The 17,404-nt window shown below is 33.9% G+C and overlaps 2 protein-coding genes across 3 annotated transcripts in view; one reads left to right on the top strand and one right to left on the bottom strand.

Moving 5' to 3' along the window:
- The window catches only part of PALS2 (protein associated with LIN7 2, MAGUK p55 family member), a 249,156-nt gene that overhangs the window by 155,219 nt on the left and 76,533 nt on the right, over positions 1 to 17,404 (bottom strand). The gene's annotated exons all lie outside the window — the stretch shown is intronic.
- LOC148128815 (uncharacterized) lies at positions 1,360 to 16,593 on the top strand. The gene is made up of 14 exons (XM_087948298.1): positions 1,360 to 1,388; positions 2,681 to 2,716; positions 3,536 to 3,584; positions 3,682 to 3,748; positions 5,481 to 5,531; positions 8,311 to 8,338; positions 8,910 to 8,940; positions 11,498 to 11,555; positions 12,182 to 12,212; positions 12,887 to 12,923; positions 13,543 to 13,569; positions 14,582 to 14,617; positions 15,518 to 15,542; positions 16,157 to 16,593. The coding sequence occupies exons 2-14, from the start codon at positions 2,695 to 2,697 to the stop codon at positions 16,169 to 16,171; spliced, it is 477 nt and encodes a 158-aa protein (XP_087804424.1). The 5' UTR covers positions 1,360 to 1,388; positions 2,681 to 2,694; the 3' UTR covers positions 16,172 to 16,593.

Raw genomic sequence — 17,404 nt, forward strand, 5'->3', positions numbered from 1 at the left:
TTTTGTTGCTAAGTAAAACACTGAAGTGAGTTTTACTCCATTTTACAACCTTTCTTGCCACAGTTTAGTTCACTGAAGGTGCTAAGTTAATAACATGGTTAAGCGAATCTGGCTTTCCCATTGATTTTGGTCGTCAGATCACAAAAGATGATCACATAATTCTGGGAAACATAAATATATGGCAATTGTCAAGCATCCAAGTTTTGATCATATGACTATGGGGTTGCTGTAACAGTGGTGTGAAATCATGACACTTTTTTCAGTACCATTGTTATTTCAAAGGTCACTAAACGAATGGTTCTAAGTGAAGGATTACCTATATTCAGGTGCTGTATGTTACACAGCATAGAACAGATTAAAAACTGAAGATGCAAAAAAAAAACTGTTGGCTTATTTTCTTTTTAAAAGTGGACATTTAAAAAGAACTACAGATCACATGTCAATATTGTACTAGTTGTCTTACTGGATTTTTCAATATTATTTTGATTTATTAATCAGAAGTTGGTTATTTATTTCAAATGGAAGATTAACCTGCTTTCTATAAACATTCAGAGACCCAGTTTGCAGAAAATAATTATTTTTAAAAATTTATGAATGAAGCTGCAAGGAGGAATTTCAAATTACTAATTCTATTTAATAAATTACCATTTTCATAAGTTAATTTTGGATCAATATTACATTCATTGTACCTAATATTATCTGAAAAGATAAGTAACAAGATGGACATATTTCCCCCCAAAAAAATACGTTAATGGTGGACTGCATTTCTTATGGAAGTGGTGAAAGCTATGACAGACCATAATGACAATATGCTAGAATGGTATTGGTGTCCACTCCTGTTATTGTAGCTGTTTTCTCCTTTCCTTAGTCTTCCAATAACCCTCCAAAAAGAATACTACAATGAATGCTTGTAAGCATGACTACATGCTTAATTATTTTTGTGTATGTTATAATTCCGCTAAGGCCCTCCTTCGATCTACAGCCGAAAATACTTCTATATTACTGTGGTGAATCAATAACCACCATAAGAAACAGCTTGAAGAAGCAGCTGGAAATAAGTAGGTATTATAAATACACGAGGCTAATTAAATATGTTAAGCAAGGTACCGATGCTAAAAATATAATGCACATCTTAACCACGTTTTTAAAACACTGTACACGTTTATTAGTAAACTTCTATGGAGAAATTCGGAGTTTGCTTCCGACTAAACCTACAAAGAACTACTCAGAGGAATTTGCGGCACCACCAAACAGCCAAAGATATTCGTTTATCTTTGAGTCCATCTTCTTCCTTTGGCTATAAATCCGCTCCGTTGGTTTGCTTAACTTAAAAACAGAACTTATTTCTGAAGCATCAGCAGCGAAGAAAACAGCACAAACATCCAACTGTAGGCCAGGTCGCCAGCGGCCGACCTCATCCCTGCACCGCGCCGAAGGGAGGGAAGGAGGCGGGACTTCGTTTGCCGCCCTCCAATGGGGAGAGGATATCGCTCGAGAATTCGCGTTCGAGAGTCCGTGTGCCCCCCCCCCATCTGACCGTTGATGTCGTTCTCTATCTCTCCCCAGGGTTCTTTGTCCTCTTTGAGTGCGTTGTCCTCAAGCTTAGAAAAACCTGGAAACAGCCACAGAAAGACCGCTAGGTTGGGATCGAGATAAAGAGCGCACGCGAATAACGTTCGCCAATTCCTGCCTACTGACAGGGCACGTTCTCTCGCTGTCTCTCGATAACGAAGGGCGGGTGCCTAGGAGATGGGGGGGCTTATTAGTGCTTTGAGGCCCCAGCAGGTGGCAGAATGTAATATCTGCAGGGTCAACACTCAGTACCATTCCAGCTTGGCTGGAGGGCCACGATGGCCTTGGGCAAGGTCTGAAAATTAGAAAGTAGCATTGTTAAGAAAAGTCTTACCATATGAAGAAAACTGAGTAGATGTCCAGAAGCTATAGGAATCAAGCTCAGCATGAATGAAATTTTGCTTTATAATTGTTGTTCCATTTCCATTGGGAAATGCACTCAGTATCCAGGATGTTATTCACAATAATAAAGACAAATTGGAGGAAAATAATATTATTATTAATAATAATTTATATCATTTATACACCACTTGATTCCCAGCTTACTAATCATTAATAACATTTTAGAATACGGAATAATACTTGGGAAGGACCTTGAGGTCTTCTAATCCACCTCTTTGTTCAAGCAGGAGACCCTGTACTATTATTCCAGACAAGTGGCTGTCCAGTCTCTTAAAAATCTTCAATGATGGAGCATCCACAACTTCTGGAAGCAAGCCATTCCATTGATAAATTGTTCTCACTATTATTTAACAACCAGGAACAATGCAAAACAAAATAATGGAGATCGCCAATACCTCAATGGTTCACTTTGTATGAACAGTGTATATAAATGGTAGCGGAAGGAAATTGCTATTTCTTTCCTGCTATCTTTGTCAAGTTGTCAGTTTCCAATCTGGTATATTTTACATGGCTGCTATTCCACTTTAGCATCTGGGGCATCTAGAAACATTCTCCCCTTGTATCTGGGGGGAATAAATGATTGTTTAGATTGGGTTGTGTAGCTTTGGAACCTTTGGATGCTTTGGCTTGACCTCTCCATCAAGTTTGACCAATGGAAGACAAGTAATAAAATAGATAAATCATTCTAATTTTATTCTTGTTGCAGGTTTTGCTTTAAAAATGCCATTACTTGAGAAACATGGTGAGGAAAACTTCTAACACATATTTAAATCTTACCTGCTGAGTACAATAAATAACACAAGTAGCAAATAACTGGTAAACTTTCCCAATCTGTTACATTGGAATTTTAGAGGGATTTATTACAGGATACATGTTATCTTGCCAGAAAATAGGCCTTGTTTCATACAAGTAGGTTAATTAGGTTTGAGATTGTGACAGTAAACTATGCTTACAATACTGACAGTTAACATTCTGTTCGAAAATACTCTGTGCGTCAGATTTAGTATTTGGATGATGTTTTTGCTTATATTATAAACAATGCTGAAATGTCAATTTTTCAAACCAGCAAATGTAACATCAACTGCTGGCTGATCCAGTAGAACTTGTGCCTGAATCCCCATACATATCATTTCTCTTTTGAGAAAAACCAAGTTCAATAATAGAAATGATAAGTCAACAAACTAAATTATCTACATAATGTATTTATTCTACGAGAAGCATTGAAAAATAGTGGATCTTCCCCTTTTCAAATTTGTCATTTTTTAAACTTCGATCTTAATAGATTTTTCCTGCCAATCATTAACATGTTGCAATAATTTGTAAGAAAAATTAGAATTTTGCAAATATTCTCACATATAATTCCATTTTATTACATTTCTATTCTAATTTTTGTTTTAAAAACTAAATTAATTATTATATCTGAGTGGCTGTTATATTAAGCATTATGAAAAAGAGATGCAACAGTGATAAATTCATTAAGGCTCAAGTCAATGTCAGCAAATAGTGATGGCACAAGACTAATTGTGAGAGGTGTTTAATATCCATAAATGTTATTTCTTAGAAAATGGTGAGCAGTTGCTGATGAAAAGTGAAACTTATCTGCAGATTTTGTAAGCATCCATTTATTTTCTTGAAAGATTGATAAGACTTAAAAGAATTTATTGACTATAAGGTTCAGTCTAAAAAATAGCATTTTTGTATTTCAAGAAAAAACAAAGATCAGAGAAAGAGGCTTGTACATGAAATCTGCACCTTTCTGGACAGCAGCCAGTCTGTAAGTAACTCATAAAACAATTTTTTTATTGTGAAGTTCAAGGAAATAGAAGTATTTTAAACAAAGGAAGATCACTATGTAAAACAAGGTTATAAAACATTTTCAATCCCAAAACCACCTATAATTTTATCCTATATACCAGGAATTCTAAAAAAACCTAATGGATTAGATCTATATAAAAACTATATTTCATTTCCATTTAAATATAGTTAATATAATCACTCTAATTGTACCTTTAATTTTGCCACAATAAAAAATTTCAATTTGAAAGTAATATTAGAATTGTGGGCTGCATGTTATTGGGTTTTTTAAAACAAATCCTCACTCCTCTGGGGATTTTTCATTTTGCATGAGAAGAACATTATTTCAAAGAATTTGAAAACAACAGTTAAAATTAATTTACTTCACTCTTCATAGCTTGTTCTGCCTGTAACTTATTCTACTCATATTACTTAATAGGAAATATGCCAACGGCAAACCATGTGTATAAAATTATGCCCAAGAAAGCAATCTGTAGGCAACAGAAACTGAATTTGATTTTGTTGTTTTGCATATGTTCTTATTGCTCTTGCATTTGAAAGCAAACTTCTTGATGATGTTGAGATATATAGTTGAAGCAAAATATATAGTTGAATCAGAGTAAATCTGAACCTTTGTTTAAAATATACTAACAGTCACAAATTAAACAATATACTAATAAGGAAAAAAAACAAGATAAGGTTCATCAGCCTGTAGTAAAATAGTCAAATTCAAAAGACTTTCCTTCATATATATTTACCTATCATAAACAGCTTTAGCAATAGATTTCAAAGAAGGAACTGAAATCCCAGAAAGAATATGTGTATAAATCAGACCTATACAGTAATATAAATAGGCATAATGTGAAATTCTCTTTTGGGGTAATCAGGATTATACAGAATACTGAAAAATATTAAGAAATGGTAAGCCAAGAAGTCATAACATAAGAAAAAGATAACTAATTAAAACTAATTTATACCAACAACATTCACACTATTGCTATTTATAACTTTGGAAACCATCTTAGCTTCTACGACATTTATCTAGTGCTTCATACATGGCCTTTTGTTCATCTCCTCCCTCCTAATTGGGGATCTCATCAGCATCTTTCACCTTCTTGGTCTTCTCTTGCTTTTTTCAAATATATCCTTTTTTTCATATATTTATTTGCAATTTTATGCATTATGTCTTTTTCATTTGTACCCACATATTTTTTTTCTTTGTTCATTCCATTTGTTCATTCACATTTATTCTTTTTACATTGTAAGTCATTATTGTGTATGCCATGTGTCACCAAAAGGGCCTGTAGAGACTGAACTCCAATATCCATCTTGACTTTGATCAATTGAGATGTTTACATAACGATTTTGAGATAAAATAGAGAAACTGTAGTCTAAGTTATCATCTTTAGTCATATCTGTGCCACATGCAGTATTTTCTATTAAGGATAGTAGCAGTCAGTTTGGCACATTTTTTTCAGCATGCTACATAGTCCACTTTTAATCTAAGCATGTCTATGCTATTCCTTGCAAGCTGAAATCTCTAATTTAAAGATTTATTTGCAAGCTACCATATTAGTGCTTCTATTCCATCCAAGTAGATGTCTAAAATATTCTATCATAGCCTTTTTGCAATTTCAATAATTAAGCTTTGCTTTATAATATGTTACTTATATAGCAAAAATAATTAGACTTTTGTGTGTGTTTTTGTTTAGGTACAGGAGATTGATGCTCTAAGAACAGAAAATAGGAAGCTAAAAAATGCGGTATCCATTTGACAATTTATTTAAGTGCATGACCTACTTACAGCCTTATTCTGTGTTTTAGGATTCAATATAATGGCTATTGTTTCAATGAGAAATTCACCTTATCTAATAGAATGATTTGATCTGATGATCATACATTGTTTCAGATTAATTCTAATGCATATTAATCATATGATCTAATGATTATTTTAATCATTTGCATTAATTCCAGTTTCTCCTTGAGAATTTAGGGAGGGTTTTATGAGAAATCTACTAATGTTATGCCCCAAACTTTAAAGATGGAATAGAGTAGCAGAGAAGGCTTAGAAATAAAATGACTATCTAAAATTCTATGAGCTTATGGAAAAAATAGGACGGGAGAAATGATTGGTCCTCCTAATGGATCATTTGTGGAATTTCTGTAAATGTAATTGGAACACGCTGCATGCATATAGTGAACCTTGTCTGAACTTAATAAGGTTGGGCTGAAAAATCTTCCAAGATCAGATATTACATTTAAGTTTGAAGAGGGAGCATGACAGAAGTAAGTAGACAGAAGTAAGTAGGACGAGGATAATGTAGACAGAAGTAAGTAGGACGAGGATAATGTAAAATGGGCATCTCAGACTTTGGACTAACATAGATATTGGAATTTTTATTTGTTTTTTGTAAAGTGCACTGAATCTTTTATTTTTCTCCACTTCAAAATTGAGCCTGAGAGCAAAACGTGTTACAAAGTAATTCAGATGTACTAATTGCCCACCCCTGCTGTTGGTTATTCATTTGGCCTCAGTTTCATATTCTAATACCTCAGCCATTCTTGCAGCTCTCTCCAGAAATATAATTAAAAAGGAAGGAAGAAAGGCACTTAGAAATGTTTTCCTAGCACTAAACAAAGCACTAAATGCTACAGACTCCCATGTACTGTTTTTGAAATGCAAAGCAGTATGTAATATCCATTCTCTCTAACCATGCAAGGTAGATTTACTTCATTTATCACAAAAACAATGAATATTAGTATCCATGAATATAAATACATTTATCTTAGAAAAGGAAAAAGAGAAATGCATGCTTACAAAACAAAATTGAGGAAGTCAGTCTAAGAAAGTCCTTTAATTAACTTTAAGTTTTATCATAAAAGTATTTATTTATTTGTTTATTCATTTATTTATAAAATGTATTGGTTGTCCATCTTACCATAGGATAACTATGAGTGGCTTAAGTCATAAAAATATTTGTCTATAAATGTACAGTTAAAATATAAATAATTAAAATAAATGTTAAAACCCAAAGACACATGGGGAGGGAGGAACAGAATGGGTGGTGGGATGGGATCAGTTGTTACTCAATTAACCATCTTGACTATGGTGTTCCCACCATTAGGGTGCCAAGTCAACTAGTAGAGCCAAATCTTTAGGCTCTTATGAAAAGATAGGAAGATTGGGGCCAAACTCACATTGAGGAGCAAGATGTTCTAGAGGGCAGGAGCAACAGCAGAGAAGGCTCTCCTCCTCTGCTTCCAGTGGAATATTTGGGCTGATGGAACCCGCAACATACCTCTTCTACCAGCACAGATGGGATGGGCCAATCCCAGTGGGATGAGATGGTCTCTCTAGTAACCTGGACCCATGTCATGAAGGGCTTTATCACCAACACCTTGAATTGCACCCAGAAGGAGACTGTTATCCAATACAGCTAAAAAAACAGTGGTGTTACTGAGGTTTTTCTATGGGTCCTCAAAACTGCCCATGTTGCCACACTCTGCACCAGTGGTAGTTTCCGAATACTATTCAAGGATAGCCCCATGTAGAGCACAGTACAATAGTTCAACTGTAAGATGACCAGGGACTGAATCTACAGAGAATCCTTGTAGAAAGGATAGGTTAACAGAAATACATATTTTAATCAGAAATTGACATGATACTTATGCTACACATGGACATATCTTGATATATATTACCACATGACAAAGAGTATGATGTAAATGTTGTAAATATAAAACTTGGCATGAATAAGATCTTGGTTGAGTTACATTTTTCTATTAGCCGATTCCAGCTAGATATATTATTATACAAAGGCCTTAAGCTGTGGATGTCTATTTGTAAATAAATGATATGGCTGTAAAGACATACAGATTAAAAAGAGAAAATGTGATTATGGTATTTTTTTAAAAAATCTACAACTTTATCTGATCTCATGACATAATATTCCAAAAAAAGGATATGTTTGATTTAAGGAGGAATTATCAACTGCTATGTCAGTGATGGCGAAACTTTTAGGCACTGAGTGCCCAAACTGCAAGGTGTGCTGGCACATGGGCGCATGCACAGGCACCTGCACATGCATGGCAGACACCCGAAGACCATCTGGCCAGTGGGAGGCAGGGCATCCCAACACCAACAGCTCTGCAAGAGGTGAGAACTTTTTCTTTCATGAGTTTCTGTTTCATCATTTGCAGGGAAACTTCTGTTTCCCTGCAAACGATGGAGAGAAACACCATGGAGAAATGCAGTAGAGCTGAGCTGTGGCGACGCGCATGTCTACAGAAGGGTTCTGCATGCCACCTTTGGCACATGTGCCACAGGTTTGCCACCACTGTGCTATGTGATTATCATCATATGCCTCACAAATCACCTTTTCTCCATTTGAATCTGCATAGCCCGAATAACACATTTAGCTTCCCTCTATTGCAGACTTTGAAATGAAATCATAGATCCTCATAGTAATAGCAATGTTGTCAATTATTCAGAATGTAGTTTGTCATAAAACCTAATGTGATTGATATTCTTTTTAAAATTAGAACTCAAGGCTGCGTTACAAGACAAAAGGTATGTATGAACAAACAAAATCTATGAAGAGGTATCTTGATGAAATGCAGGTCCAGAAGAGCCAAGACTATTTGTCCCTGTTATTAACTAAAGAATCATATTCTGGTTAGGTCAAAAATTATGTAATGCCCTCAAGTCATTTTCTATCCAGCTACAATCCTGGAGCATTTTTCTGCTTGCACCTAACTATAATATGAGTATGTCTTATCATTTTTTTCTGCTATGTCCAAATGATATTATACTTATCTCCTAGTTCATGAATGAAATTCATTTTAGCCTTTGCAGTCTGACACTGCCCAAATATAATCTTAAGCTATGAAAAATATATTTATATTTACCATGCTTTACCATGGAGAACTTTATATTGTTTCTTTCTAAAGCTAAGCAAATATGGTCAAATAATTTCCATTCATCTGTGAAAAGGCCTATTAAGGGAATACATTATTGAAATGTATAAAATCATAGATGGCCTGTAGAATGTGGACATTCCACCCCCACCCTCACCCCCGGCTCAAACTACTATTCACATCTGGGAGCAAAGTTACTTTTCAAAAGCATTTTTTTTTCTCAGACTGGGCCCTGAAGAAAGAAGAATATGAGAAGTAAGTTATTATATGTTAATGACATTTTTAATATGTTTGTTGAAAGGTTTCCAACATACCAAAGTACTTTTTTACATATTTATTTTAATTATGTGTGTGTATGTCTTTGGAGATTCACAGTAGCAGCAGGCGATAGTGAGAGGAAAGCTTCTATTGTAATCTCATGGGTGAATGAGCAGGAAGGTGCACTTGGTAGCCTGTAAAAGGTTGAGAATGAGTGGGCATAGCATATCCAAATAACTTGTTTGGAAAGCTGGCAGCAGCAGCATCACCATTCAACTGTGTAGTAGTGCTTGGTGTTAGCTTGTAAGCCCCACTAATCAGCTGTTAATTGGCAGGTGGCAGCAACAGTGCAATCAGCAGAGGCTGATCTCCCAGTGACACTGACCAAGGGAAGCCAAACCTTGATATTCAGAATGGACAGAATAGATACCCAAGTAACAGTTGAGCAGCTAGTAGGTATATGTATTTATAAGTGAAGAAAGCCTTGAGAAGCGGGACAAAGAGATGATGCCTATGGAAAGATCAGATAAGAGGGGATACAGATCACAGCTGCATAATGGACAGAGAAAGAGGCTCAGAAGGAATCCTCCCAGTTTATCAAGTTTTAAAAGAAATGATGGAAAAATTGTATTTTCAAACTTGCAAAATTGTGTTAATGTAGCCACACAATAATATAGAATTATCTCTTCTGGTCTGATTTCTGTCTGATATACAAGGGAAGGCTGACATCAATCTACTGTATGTACAAATTGTCTGCCATTTCCTTTATAGAAGTTGGGAAGGTATCCCATCTCAGTCTTTTTCTTCACTCATTATGAAGCTACAAGCAATACCTTCTCTTATCTGACTGTTACCTAGGCAGCATCTCTTTCCCATTTCTCAAGGTCTTTGTCAATATCATTACATATAAGCAATGCCTGACTAGTTCTATGGCTGCTATAAAGCTTTGTTGAGCACAGCCATCTTCTCTTCTGCATGTGGCAGCCAAACTCAGACGTAAGAGTCATGCAGATATTTTTTTCATCTATGATATCTGAACATTTGGACTTTAGTTAGAAGGAAACAAACATTTGAATCATAGATTGGATTTAGCAGATGGTATAAGAGACTAATGGCAACTAAAATGAAATGGCTGTTCTTCTGGATTAGAGACATAAGGTGGGTTGTGGTGATCCCTAATTCATTAGGTTTTGGAAGACCGGAAATGTAGTATATTCCTCCAGCTTCTTTGGTAAGAGGAGTGTGAAGTGACGATGTGATGTGGTTATGCATGTTTAGGCAATGGGGAGGAAGCTGGCAGTTGTTCCTGAGTCTCTGATGCAGTTTAATTAAGGCTTTAGTTGCTTCCTAAAATCAGTGGGTGACAAACAGCCTTAGATCAGATTATATCTCTATGGATTGTCTCTGTCCACAAAGCCTGAGAGCCTCCTGATTTTCATAGGAAATCCAGGAGATGAAATAGTAAATTGATTCCGGTAAGCAGGAAAAACTATATTTTTTTACTCATTTGTTTATTTGGATTCTCTAGCTCAGGATTTGTTTATAACCTACTATTTTATAGATCAGATTTAAACAAACTTTTAAGCATCACTGTATGTTTTTTTAGCTTGGTTAATTTGGATATTTGGATTAATATTTCCATTTTAATAATGTAATACAAATGTTAGGTGGTCTGCTAGTTTAATTCAAGAATTAAGAATTAAAAAATAATTCTAATATTACATATCCTTGTCTTGCCACTGCCACTTTCATTCCTCAACTATATTTGTGATTAAGTGACATGGATGATACAATTCCTTTTGTGGTACTTCTGCAATACAGGGAGTCCTCAATTTACATCCTTTTGTTTAGTGATCATTTGAAGTTACACAACAGCAATGAAAAGTGATTTATAACACTTATGACCACTGCTGAATCTCCAGGGTCACGTGATCAAAATTTGGACTCTTGGAAACTGACATATATTTATGATGATTGCAGTACCTTTTACAACCCATTGATAAGCAAAATCATGAGGTAGCCAGATTCACTTAACCACAGTGTTACTGACTTGACAACTACAGTGATTCACTTAAAAACCGTAGCAAGAAAGATGGTAAAATGGGACAAAACTTAGTTAACAGTTTTGCTTAGCAATGGAAATTTTGGGCTCAATTATAGTTATAAGTTGAGGGCTACCTGTATTTGTAATTCACATCATGATACTTGTGTAATTGCACAGTTTCTCCATTATTTTTGTTTGCCTTGCTAATAAATTAATAATTTAGTTAATGCTCAGCTAAAGTATACCTAGATCTTTTAATTATTTAAAATATATATTTTAAAGTTAGAACTCTATTTTTATCAATTAAATTCCATTACTAACCTATAAGGTTCTCTTTTCTTACTAAGAATGGAATAAAAAGTGTTTTAATAAAAAATGATAGGCAATGTTAGCCTACAAAGAGACACTGGATGCCATTTAAGGTTATTATGCTTTTCAGATTACTGACATGGTAGTAGCTTTCAATTTAAACGTATCTATGTGAATTTATATTCTGCTTTGTTTTCAAAGTGAAATTGAGAGACTTTCTGGTGAAATATCAAATTATTTGAATGTTACCAATTTCTGGGTAAGTTGATTTTGTTTTAGAAACAATTCTTAATGTCACTTACTTTTCACACAAAGAATAGATTGGGGTTTCATGTTGTACCAAGTGACAATGCAGTTTGAATTTATTTGAAAATTATAAAATCATATACAGGTACTTAATTAGGACTAGCTTTAGTTGTTCTACAAATTGAAGAAGACTCCATCCAATTTACATGCTAAGTTCAACTATCTTAACAGTGATTTGTTCTACAATGGCAAGTGGCAGATCTTATTCAACACACAATTATTTACATTATTTACAAACCACAAAGCCTAGGATTGCCAGATCTGGGATGCACAAATTTGGATATGCATTGGATGGCAACTTTGCTTTCTTCTAGAAGTTGTCCAGATTTTTGACAACCCTAAGTGCTATTTAAAGAACACATGATGTCTTAGTGTAGATATGCAAATCCAAATATCAATACTCTTTTATTAGCAAGTTTTAGCTCTTTCAGATTTCTTTGTAGCCCAGATATATATCACCAGAAGAAGATTGATTCAAAGGCAAACCTTTACATTTAAACAATATCATAGCTTTTGAACTTCTGAAGACTTTTGGTTTTGTATAATTAAATGAAAGTTACATTGTGTTTCTCCTTTCAGTATGAAGAGTCTGAACTTCTCAGTGGCCAAGGTATGTTACTAATATTTAGATATCAGTAGATTCAATTTTTTAAAGCCACTTGTTTCTTGTCAGTTTGTATGTCATAATGAGCCAATTGTTTCTTGTCAGTTTGTATGTCATAACTTTGAATAGCGACAGTATATTATCCAAAGTTAAGCATTATTTGATATATTACCGTATTTTTCACTCCATAAGATGCACTTTTTCCCTCCAAAAGTGGGCAGAAATGTCTGTGCTTCGGTGCTGGTCCTTTGGTGAATAACAGCTGGGCTGGGGCGGCAGGGTCCTTTTACAATGTTGAACCCCGCCTCTTTTGTGTTTGTCATTGCCCGCCTCATCTGTCTCTTTTCCGCAATGCAGGAGTCAATAGGCAGAGCTGGCACATGAGAGGACACCTATCTTGGTCCTCTCAGGCTCTACCTGATATTTTTTTCTTGTTTTCCTCCTCTAAATCTAGGTGTGTCTCTAAACCTAGGTGTGTCTTATTGTCTTAATAGTGTGAAAAATATGGTAATTCCATAAACTTTTTTGAAATTCTATTTTCTAATGTTACTATACTCTGCCTTAAACCTGAATGCTGAGTATATAAAATATTTTCTGTTAAAGTGATTAGTTAAACAAAGAATAAATATATTTTTAAAATCCAAATATAAATGAATGTGATATCAATTTTAATTTTACAGCAAAAAGAATATTAAGTGAACCAAAGAAGCATGTCAGGTAAGGGATAGGTTTCGTTCCATTTAACATGAAGAGAATTACTCAAGGTAATTAACTAGATATATTTATAAAATTATAGGTATTTCCATTTAAATGTGTATTCATAGTACCTGTAGCAGGGCTAGGCAAATATTTCATGGCTGGCACCTACTGTTTTTGGGTTCAATAGCTATAGTGGCAACAATGACAAAAGGTGGGTGGGACCACTTTTGCTTGGATCAGTCAGTAACTTCCAGTTTGGAGTCCGAAAGTCCAAATTTTCAAATTTTAAAAACTCTTTTATACCTATTTAAGATTCATGCTACAATTTTAATGTATTTATCATTTCAAACTTCAGGATGCACTTGATCTTAAATTCTTATATCCTTACATCCATTCTCATGAATGATTGTCTTAATAGGATGTGTGGTTTTTCTACAGGTAGTCTGTAGTAAATTAGTTTATAGTTAACGCACTAGACCAGAAATTATTGCATTTCATTTGGTTTATTAAAAAGTATGAATACAACTTTAAAAATTGTGTTAAATATCTTTTGGGATTATGCATTTAATAAAAGGTATGTATATCAGTCAATATCTCTTTCTTCTAAAATGATATGTTTCCATTTCAAAACCCACAGCACTCAAACAGATGAACTGGAGAAGAGGTAAGGACAACTATCTAATATATTTTGCTTTGAAATTGCTTTTAGGTTTAAAACATTGATGTTTCTTTAAAAAAAATCCTAAAGAAATTAAATTTGATATGTGTATACCATAGAGAGATTATACAGTATTTCAACAAAAACACTTTTGTATCCAATTGAAGTATCTTCGCTAATTTTTTATCAAATAAAATTGATTTTAGTATGTTAAAAATGCTTGAAGAGTTGCAAATGATTATTTACACTAAAATGTATTCCTTACAAATTGTAAATTATCTGCTTCTGTCTGAACAGTATTCAAACTCATGGCAAGTAAGTTTCACATTGTAGAAAAACACATACACGTAAAGCTGTGCTGTGTAATCATAAAAGTTTGCTAGCATCCCTTTTTCATTTATATAACCATTTGCTTTAGTTTATGAGTATAAACTATTTCACTTAGTTATTTCTAATATGCCAATTTTAACAATGAGTTACCCTTCATTAATTTAAACACATGCACAGAAGTTTTCTTTAGAAGCAATTGTGCCTGATTTCTGATGGCAGTTGCCTCCTGTTACTTTATATAGTTTTTTTCTCTATGTAAATATAGAAATGGGGAAGGGAGTTAAATAGTATTGCTTTTATTATTTGCTATGGATGTTATGCACATATAATTAAACTCCAATATCATATTGAAAGCCATTATCATATTGAATGTGCACTACACATGTGACTTTGCACAATACAATAATTGTGTGGCAGGGTCTTGTTTCCCTGCCACCCTTTCCTAAATAAGATTAGGTTGCATAGTTAGCCTAGCAAATCTGGACTGCATAAATCTAAACAAGTATGGTACAAGACAGCAGTAATAATTTTCTGTATCTTTTTGCTTCCATATAATGGTTATACAGATTGTTGCAGTCTAAATATGTAGCTCAGAGTATAGGCGATAGTTTCATACTGTATTCTGATCATGAGATAAATGGCTAATAGTTGTAGTCAGAAATAACTAAGTTTTCATTCCACTCTGCAGAACAATTGAAACTCAAACTGAAGAATATGATTCAAGGTATTAAGAAATATTTTTATTTAAAAGGATGCATGACAAATACAAAGTATAATCTGACTTTCTGGATTCTGCAAATTAATGAAATTGGAAAGGCACAAGAGATAAAACTGGATTGAGGATGTTCATTTTTTTCACTTCCCTTTAATTTATTTGTTATCCATTAATATGGTTCATCCAATCTACCTATCATGACATTCAAACTCTTTGTTTAAATTTTGATTAATTTTAGTGAATGATTTGTTTAAGTTCACTTGTTGGAAAACCCCTCCTTCTAATCTCTAAATATATAGCTAGAAAACCAAAAGAGTTATAAAAAGAGAGTGTTCCAGCCACAATATGTAATAGGTATTAATGCAGAAGCTTTAAGGATCTTGAGAGGATCAGATTTCTCTCACAAACAGTAATTGTGACCAATTAGATCAATATGAAATTTTCTTCCTATTTGGAAAAAGAAACCCAGAAAGTTATCCAAATAGTCACAAGTTGGGAATAATAGTGGTTGACAGGAATGGCATTCTATAGCTGCCTTTATCTTGTCATGCTATCTGAACAATTACAAGACAGCAGTTACAGCACCCATAGGTAAATTTCTTATCCATGATTTATGTTACACTAGGCTCAGTGCCTTGAACAAACATCCATTGGCACAGGTTAGCTGAAGACATTCCATTTAAAAAGACAACATTACTAAAAATGTGTGGTGTAGAAGTTGATAAGATTTAAATCAAAATCAACTAAATGCTCAAACTTTGCCCTGACTTGATTACACATCAAAACAATCATATTGTGCTTAGTGAGAATTGTCAAGTAGATTTATAGCTAAAGGCTATAAATAAAATTATAGTTTACATCTTAGACTATGAAATTGATTGAATTATTATTCCTCCCCAATCAATTTAGTTATATTGTTGAAGACTACAGTCAGGTAAGCAAATAGGTATTTTTTTTATATATATAAAAGTACAGGTAGTCCTTGACTTAAGTCCACAATTGAGCCAAAAATTTCTGTTGTTAAGTGAAACATTTGTTAAATTTTATGACCTTTCTTGTCACAATTAAGTGAATTACTAAAGTTGTTAAGTTAGTAACACAGTTATTAAATGAATGTGGCTTCCCCATTGATTTTGCTTGTGAGAAGGTTGTAAAAGAGGTTCCCATGATCCCAGGACATTGTAACTGTCATAAATATGTATCTGAAATTTTATTACATCACCATGGGGATGCTGCAACAATTATAAGTGAAAAATGGTCATACGTCTTTTTTTCAGTACTGTTGTAATTTTGAATAGTCAATAAATGAATTGTTTTAAGTCAAGGACTACCTATATGTACATTTCAAAAAATGTTGGATTCTGCATACTCTTATTTCATGTAATTTAGAAATGTGGGATGTCGACTTCGTTTACCTCAGTTTTAAAAACAATAGCATATCAACTGCTTTAAGTTTGGAATGTCTTGGTTAGTTTTTGGTAAAAATTGTAGTATGTATGTTAGGGCTTAGTGTGCATTTTAAAAGTTTGTCTTGTGTTTTTTTTCCAGGGGGAATCTGAGTAGCAGAAATCCAGTATAAATGTAATCTAAATACTGGAGAATATTTATGTTTTAAATTTTAAATTTTATTGAATGTATTAAAATATTTGTATCTATATGACAAATAAATATATTTTAATCTGCCATAATTTGAGTCAATATTTTAAATTGATTACAAACTGGATTACCGAACCTGCTGATGTTTAGAACTATGACATACATCCATATAACCTTACCCAGGATTTTATTTCATTCAGTAAAGTATGGAAATGCAACTTTGGCCTTTGCAGCCTTACATGGGACCAAAAAAAAAATCTTAATGTGGTACAATGACTCATGTCTGAGAGAAAAGTATAATAAGTTACTCTTTTATAATAGTATTTTATGTAGTTTATGCATGATTAAGTTAGAAGATTTCTGTTTATTCTTTCTGTTGCATATTAAACCGCTACCCTAAATCCCAAAAATGTGTTCAGTTAAAAAGTACATAATGAATTGTTACAATCTTCTTGGAAAACAGGAAGATCCGCCTGGCTAGGCATTTTTCTTATATGTACCCATTTCATGTATTCACAACTATGTATACACTTATACTTATTATCTTGTAAACAATTGGCAAATCAAATAAATAAAAAAAATAAAATAAAAAATAAAGTAAATAAAGATAAGGGACATCCTCCCAAGGCAAAGCCAGCAATGAAACAAGACACCTGATGCATAGAAAGCAAAGTCACGTTGACCCTTAAGCTTATAGTTAACTTTAGCTCATCTGTAAGAAAATAAGGAGTGGGGAGGGCCTCTTAAGATGTAGCATGCTTTGTGCAGGGGTATAAATATATTGTTTGAATATGGAATTTTGCTCTCCTTGTACTCAATCAAAGTGGGAAGGGTCTTGGAAGCCGTGCTTGCAACCACTTTGTTTTTCTTCAATAAAACTTTGAAATTGTGCACCAGACTTGTCTTCGTATTGTGAGTATAAATTTATCAGGGTCTTATATCTCACATGCCCATTCAGAAACTGCAGTTAATTTAGAAATGCAAAACCCCAAATGCTATCCAGGCCCCTTGATAAGAGCACATTGTACCTATGCTATCAACTTCCCCTCCAAATGGAAGATGCCCCAAATAATTAGTGCTGCTGATGCCAAGATTTGCCTCATGTCTCCTGTTCCCTTTTCTTTCTAGGGCAGGGCATTAGAAGCAGTTTCTTTTTAGGTAACTTAACAGATCAGGCCAGTTCTGGTTGGAACAATCAGT

The sequence above is a fragment of the Notechis scutatus genome, chromosome Z, assembly GCF_049901735.1.
Source record: "Notechis scutatus isolate UNSWTSFEM ecotype Mainland chromosome Z, rNotScu1.2, whole genome shotgun sequence".
NCBI classification, from domain to species: Eukaryota; Metazoa; Chordata; class Lepidosauria; order Squamata; family Elapidae; genus Notechis; species Notechis scutatus.